At 42.3% G+C, this 7,299-nt stretch overlaps 2 protein-coding genes across 5 annotated transcripts; one reads left to right on the plus strand and one right to left on the minus strand.

Annotated features, from left to right (window-relative positions):
- Nucleotides 1–6: 6 nt before the first annotated feature.
- LOC135582551 (nudix hydrolase 26, chloroplastic-like) lies at nucleotides 7–3,809 on the minus strand. Of its 4 annotated transcripts, none has more exons than XM_065132224.1 (7): nucleotides 3,543–3,800; nucleotides 3,404–3,454; nucleotides 2,794–2,886; nucleotides 1,889–1,983; nucleotides 1,604–1,740; nucleotides 645–759; nucleotides 418–558 (listed from the first exon to the last, which is right to left on the minus strand). In XM_065132224.1, exons 1-6 carry the CDS (start codon nucleotides 3,750–3,752, stop codon nucleotides 668–670), a joined length of 678 nt encoding a protein of 225 aa, XP_064988296.1. In that variant the 5' UTR covers nucleotides 3,753–3,800; the 3' UTR covers nucleotides 418–558; nucleotides 645–667. The 4 variants fall into 4 exon arrangements, with proteins under 4 accessions (XP_018675643.2, XP_009382949.2, XP_064988296.1 ...); XM_065132225.1 differs by having other exon boundaries at nucleotides 419–558; nucleotides 641–759; nucleotides 3,543–3,809; XM_018820098.2 differs by lacking the exon at nucleotides 1,604–1,740 and having other exon boundaries at nucleotides 7–558; nucleotides 641–759; nucleotides 3,543–3,795.
- A 1,472-nt stretch (nucleotides 3,810–5,281) lies between these two features.
- On the plus strand, nucleotides 5,282–6,198 carry LOC135627913 (NDR1/HIN1-like protein 1). The gene has a single exon (XM_065134371.1). The coding sequence runs from the start codon at nucleotides 5,342–5,344 to the stop codon at nucleotides 5,975–5,977; it is 636 nt and encodes a 211-aa protein (XP_064990443.1). The 5' UTR covers nucleotides 5,282–5,341; the 3' UTR covers nucleotides 5,978–6,198.
- Nucleotides 6,199–7,299: the final 1,101 nt, after the last annotated feature.

Genomic DNA, 7,299 nt, shown 5'->3' on the forward strand with positions numbered 1-7,299 from the left:
TAGAAATATTGGAATGGGAGTAAAATGAATTTATGGATGGAATCAAATATACAATATTCTGTAACTGGGATCAATCAATACATTTCTAATATCGAAGACTGAAATCAGTGTCATTTTCAGCCTTTGTGCCTTATTTTGTGCACAATGTAAGGTAAAAAGCAAGCTCTTACAAATATTACTAGACGATGATGCTTTTGTGTAAGGAGGATTGATGGGCACAAAAGCTGGTTCATGCTTCAGCATACGAGGCTTTCTGTCTCTGTCACCATTATTATCACAATAGGCACAATAGCATCAGCAGTTCAACATGACTCTATCAAAAAATTTTATTTTGTACACTAAATAAGAAAACAGAAGAAATCAGGCTCTGCAGGGATGGTATAATCCTCCAAAACTGCTTAACTGATGTGCAGGCATTCAACCAGTTTATGGGGTCAGATCTCCAAAAGATGGTTGATCTCCAGAGGTAATCTTCTTCTGTGAAGCCGAATCCGGTTGTAAATGGGGTTTAAAGAACTGTAACACCTGCTCATAGACTGGTTTCTTGAACTCCACTGCCTGTTAAGGAAATGCATATATAAAGTGTCAGATTCAAAGCTCCTCCCATCAAGCATATAGCAGGGATGAAGGGTTGGTTTACCCACGAGTTCAATTACTTGCTCTGGTGTCATCCACGTCCATTCTCCGAATTCTGGTTTCTCAGATCCATCCCCAGAGAGATTAATTTCTTCTTCCTTCCCGGTGAATCTAAATAAGAACCTGCATTTCAGTGCAGATGTAGCCAGATGAAAGGAGATCACAATCACTTCTTTAAGGTTAACAGTGAGTTGAACTAGTCTTTTTTTTTTCTCTAAAGCTGACTAAAACAAGGCAGCAAAACAGGATGAATAAACTACATACAGACTATGGAGCGGAGATCTTTCATCTTAATTAAATATGTTTTATAGAAAAAGCCGTCTATTTAAGAGCACCCCGGTGCCTTAAACAATCAAGGTATTCAAAGATGGATTCTCTGGACTTTGATACCAAGTTATACGATGACTAACAACACAAGTCATATCATAATCGGCACACTATTCATAGTGCACACATCATGTAGGCATAATATACGGTTCACACCAACTCTCATTTATTAGCCATGCTTTTAAAATGGCTCAGCCGGATGATCCTTCTAAAAATATCAATCTACACAAAATATTATCTTTCGGCCAAAGCTACCAAGTTATCCGGCCAAAGAACAGCAGTCACATCTGATCAGTTTCTATCAAACTCAATTTGAACATCCTATTTGCCTCAGGTTGATCACCTTAATTCATTGATGGTACATATCATTGCAGAATTAAAGTGCTCAACAAGATTTATGCAACCCATCTATTAACCTCTTTCTTTTTTTCTGCCCAACCCATCTATTAACCTTATTGGCATATCTGTGTTCGTCTTTCTGCTGCAACAGAGTCGAAAGCGTTCTCGAAAGCAGATGTTGATTCTTATTTCCTCAACACCATGCAAGATGAGAGAAGCCTAATATCATTTACTTCTACTCAGAACTATTTTTTATTCTAACAAAACTAGTCAAAGAATTTTTAATGATAACTTTCAGTACATCTCTTTCGTGAGTAGAGTTTGCTTTGATCGTCTCGAATATCCCTCCAAAGTAGTATGGCAGTTTTCATCAACAATTTCCCATCACCTCCGAACAGAGATGCTATGGGTCCATTTTTCCCAGCATGCATCTTCCAACTTTAATAAAGGAAAACATTAGTTTTTCATTCATGGTGTTATACAATAAGAATTGATGGTGACTTAAAAATTGAAGCTTGTGCGATCCCAAAACTTGTATCTTACAAGCACAAGGTTAGAAGTTTATGAAGAGGATTTACATGCTTACCACTTTTGTGCTTGACCTTTCCAATCTGTTCCCCATTGTTTGTTTAGTTTTTCTCTTACTTCCGGAGGAAAATCATAGGTTAACCAATAAGGGACCTGCAAAAGAGACAAAATAGGCTAAATAGCTTGTTGGGAGCAACCAATCTGAAAACAACTCATAGAATTCTGTAGCATATGGGGATCGTCACATGACATCGTAAATGACTCTTTAGTATCTAAGCGGGAATCCTTATGTGCAAGTGAATTATGATAGTTGCTATGGATCACATCTAGTAGTGATAGTAAATGGACCACCTGTTGCACATGTACAGCAAGTTAGATTGTAACACCCCGATTAGAGTCTCACAGCGGAAATGAACAAGACCAAAAATAGCTTATAAGGGTCCGATGAGTGTATTACTATCAATTTCATCTTAAGCATTTTGATCAGTTTGTTTAGGTCAAACGAAGTTGATGCGCTCGGGTCATGACATAGATAACCTTTTTTTTGCTAGCCATATAATCTGCCAAGTTGATAGTCCAAAATTAACTAAATCCACAAGCTCAAGCATGATCAACTCTTCCAGAAAAGGATTTAAATCTAACCAATTGATCCACTTACAACAAAAAAGAAAAGGAATATATACTGAAGAAATAAACTAAAGTCAAAATTCCAAAAGGAAGCAAGGATGTGACTTGTCTCTTCCTTCTTTTGCTGGTCCTAATTAACAATCGAATCCTGATTTGATAGTTGATTTGCAAAATTTAAATGCTTCGGAGTTAGATTTCGATACTAATACAACTTAACCAATAATGATGAGATTCCTCATAGAGAGAAAACAAACATATTATTTCAATTCGTTTTTGAAACTATTCCTTCTCTCTCAAAAAAATAGTAAAACGCACATTGTATTATAAGTTTCCAACCTCTACAAGGATCTCTGCCGATGTAACTCCCGTTTCTTCTTTCAACTCTCTAAATGCGGCAACTCTGGGATCTTCTTCTCCATCCACACCACCCTGAGGGAAAATAAATTCACATAAGAATGAAGAAATTGATTCATAAAATACAAAAAAAATAATATAACATATTAGAATATCTCTAAATCTGATGCCACAACTGAAGATGATTATTCGATCATCCATTTAAAAGTTTTCCCTTTATGTAGGTTCTCATGATATTAAACCGAACTGTCATTACAGAGCATGAACAACCATAGGTGGATTACCTCCTCCATGATTGACATATGCATACCCATCAAGTATCGAAGTTCTTTCTTTAGATCACACTATATTTTATTTTTCTTCCCCTTTTTTGTAAACAAGTATAGTAAATTATCCAACAAGAAAAAAGCAATAGCTTAGCATGATTTCTGCAACACAGAAACCCTAATCTCTGGCATCTCTTTGGTCAATCATCTATACTAACCGAAGCCTTCAGTTCTTGGAGATTAGCAGATCAAGATGAGATTTTTAGCACAACCGCAACACCTATCTACCATAAAAAGAACCATCAAAGCATGGTTGCTACGAGCACCTGAGGCATTTGCCACGCGCCGGGAATGTCGAGCCTCGAAGCCGAAAAGATCTGAAAGAGTCCAACGATCCATCACAAGAATTCGCGAAGCAACGAAGAGATCACGGAATCCTGCAGCAAGGTATACCAAAGGCCGGACCTTGTTCTCGGGATTGACGAGGCAGATCCCGACGTTTCTCCGGTAGCCCGGGGGAGGGTTCTCCATGGAGGCGGCGACGAGCTTCGAGGGTTTCGCTGACGGACTCGCAAATCTTACGAACCTTGAAGGGCAGGTGGGGGAGACGAGGGACCTATTGATCGCGGGCCAAATGAAGAGGGCGGGCCGGCGGCCGAAGGAAGCAACCACCATCGCTCGCGCCGCCACGGCCGCAGGATCGGCGTAGGGTATTGGACTCGGATGCTCGATGTACCAAAACTACCCTTCTTCATAATTACATAATTACCCTTACGGACCAAATGTGGTCTGATTTAACTCCAAATCTATTGCGGCGAGGCGAAACGCTGTGTGTTTGTGATCGGTTTGAGCTCAATTAGATCCATGAGACTGTTGCCTGCGTCCGTATTCGATGTGTGTCCTAAGATTCTCATCCCTCGATTATGTACGATACGTTTTTACTCAGTCCAACACACGAAATTGTCTCCCGAAGTACAACAAGAATTTTTTGTCCTACATCAATGCAGCCTCTGCAACGTGATGCTCGAGCCCTCTACGGAATGGCCAGCCTACATACAGCCTTTGGTGGGCGGCGAAAAGGAAGAAGGTAAGGTTGCATCGTACGTGTTCTCCTTTCCTGATTGGCCATAGTGCGTGGGGCCCGCAGATTCTGTCATCTAACCGCATATTTTGAGCTTTTTGTAATAGTACGCAGAAATGCATATCGAGATAAAATGGTAAATGACCGGTGGTCGAGTCTAATCCTTGGTGCGTGGCTGGCGGCTTCTTTTAGCTTTTCTAGATGTGACGTGGGACATCAACGCACCGTCATCCTCCCCAACACGTCTCTCTCTCTCTCTTACTCACAAACCTCCACGCCTTCCGCATCAATATTGATATGGGACCGACCATATTTCTACTGATGGTAATTAATAGCAGTAATTATTCTCCCAATAATTAATGGAACACTGATTTATATATGATCGGCTCGTGTCTCTTGCAACGAAGAAGAAAGAAGATGGGCAAGCATGCCATGATCTGTCGTCCAGCATTGACCACACCGACTCGAATGGACTGTCGGACGTGGAAAGAAGTCTTGCCACGACTCTCGACCCACCGGTCTCTCGGTGGGCCCGCCGGTCGACGACGAGTGGCCCACTGGTTCGATCGAGACCCACAACCAAATTTTGATTCCGATCCCCCCCTTCCTTTATGTTACCTCACAATGACACACCATCAGAATTGCCATGACCGTGATTGCTCCCCAGTTAGCTAGCGTGAGGGTGGGTGCAATGTTACTTTACCGAGAGTGTGTTGACTGTTGACTGAGGAGATCAATTATTAAGAGGGTATTTAGAACATCTCACTTGATGTCTGTTCCCATGTTATATGAACATCTAATTTATCATCGGGATATTGGGGAATTCAGCTGTCACAGGTGTAGGAATCACTGCTTCCACCAAATGCTCTCGATCACGAGGTTGTCACCTCCCGTCCCTCGTGGATGAAAATGAATTAAAATGCATGTATTATTATTATAGATTTAATTTATTTTTTTTTAGAATTTTAAGATTTAAAGTTGATATAATTTTTTTTACCTTTAATTGCATTAAAAGAACAAAAAAAAGCGTTTAATTAATTTGGAAGGACCACCACCACCACCACCACAAGCAGCCACCACCATTGACGCATGCACACTTCTTTTTAAGCATCACATCCTGTTGCGCTTCTTCACCTCTCTCTCTCTCTCTCTATCTCTCTCTCGAGCTTGCTGCGGCACCACCATGTCGAAGAAGGACTGCGGGAACCACGGGGAGCACAAGCGGCACAAGCTGTTCCGCCAGCTGTTCGCGGCGTTTCTGCTGCTGGTCATAGTCGCCCTCCTCGTGGTGCTCATCGTGTGGCTCGTCCTCCGCCCCACCAAGCCTAAGTTCTACCTCCAGGACACCAGAGTCGTCCAGTTAAACCTCACCACCGGCGTCGGCCTTCTCACCTCCGTGTTCCAGATCACTCTCTCCTCACGCAACCCCAACGGCCGCATCGGCGTCTACTACGACCGCAACGCCGCCTACGTCCTCTACAAGGGCCAGCAGATCACCGCCGCCACCGCCCTCCCGCCCGGCTACCAGGGCGCCAACGACGTCATCGTCTGGTCCCCCTACCTCTTCGGCGCCGCCGTCCCCCTCGCCCCCTACCTCGCCGAAGCCCTCTACCAGGACAAGAACGCCGGCTACATCCTCCTATACCTCCACGTCGACGGCCGCCTCCGCTGGAAGGTCGGCACCTGGATCTCCGACCACTACCACCTCCAGGTCAACTGCCCCGTCTTCCTCACCGTCGACAGCAGCAACCACTATGGCGACGGCCCCGTCCCCTACTTCCACTTCCGGCAGATGACCTCCTGCACCGTCGATGTCTAGATGCCCTCTCCTTTACCTCTTATCTCGACGCCGTTACTGACGGTCGTTTGGGACACTTCGTTTTCTTTTCCTTTTTATTTTTCCTGGTAAAGAAAATAGCATAATAGCTCGTACGTATATGTTCACGAACCTTCTCGTTACTGTTCTTCAATTGTAATTATGGGGAGCAATGATCGGGCATATGGACGATCAAGAACATGTTGTGTCTCGATTGATTTCTATTTTCCTTCGGAACTTTGTGCATGATTACAGGGAGGAGTGGCTCACAAGAAACGAAGAGGGGGAGGTGGAAGTACACCAAACGCTGGACAAAGAGTTGGTGGCAGGGCTATGTCACTTTTATTAGCCTTTGCGTGCAGATTTCTTTTCCAGTTAGGTGTCGGTCCGTCCATCGGTTTGTACATAATCGCATACCACATGTTGAGATGCATAGAATTACAATCGTTGGATGCTTCTGTTGACCAAAGATAAAAGGACTCGCCATCACACAGACATTGCAGATTGCTGGTGATCGAATTTGTTGAAAGGTCAATTCAAGAGGACGAGAAAAAAAAGTCTGAGAGGACATGGAAGGGGATATGCATCATCCTGCAGAATCGGCTAGGAGACAGGGATCGCCTCCATCGGAAGGAGAGGTTTATTGGACATCTCAAAAAGATCGTCCGGATAGAATTATATTACATACATATTGGGGGAACTTATTACCTAATCCAATACCATAATAAATAATTTGAATGTAAGTATATATACACTATTGTCTGGCCCACTCGAAAGCTTGTAAAAGAAGGCTTTATTGTGATCTGTTTAAAGTTGAGATATTAGTTATATATACACATCGCCACCTGCTAAGTTACGAGTCCGCACTCTCCTTACCAACAATGGCGTCTTCCTGAAGTAAGTTATTAAGTCCATCACCGTCTTCTCTAAACCAAATAAACTGCTAGGCCATAAGTTCGTACTCTCTTTCGGGTCTTATGTTGGGGTTTATTTGCAGGAATTCAAGCAGAATATTAGTCCTATCACTATATATATATATATATATATACACAGGTCTTTTTAGCAAAAACGGAAGAACATATATCGACGTTGTTATTCTTACTATCGGCAGCTGTCTCAATTACTCTGCATGTATTTGATTTTGATTTGTTGAGATTGTAATCCAAACTAGCCTTTTTCTTCCAATGCTTTCGACCACCCACCCAAACGAGCACACCAATATGCTTTCATCTTAATGCATTGTGATTCATATGGCTAATCGTTACCATTTTTAACAAATAAAAGAGATGTCTTTACAAGTTAATTAGAGAAATATTATAATTAAA

Source organism: Musa acuminata, chromosome BXJ2-11, assembly GCF_036884655.1.
Source record: "Musa acuminata AAA Group cultivar baxijiao chromosome BXJ2-11, Cavendish_Baxijiao_AAA, whole genome shotgun sequence".
Taxonomy (NCBI): Eukaryota; Viridiplantae; Streptophyta; class Magnoliopsida; order Zingiberales; family Musaceae; genus Musa; species Musa acuminata.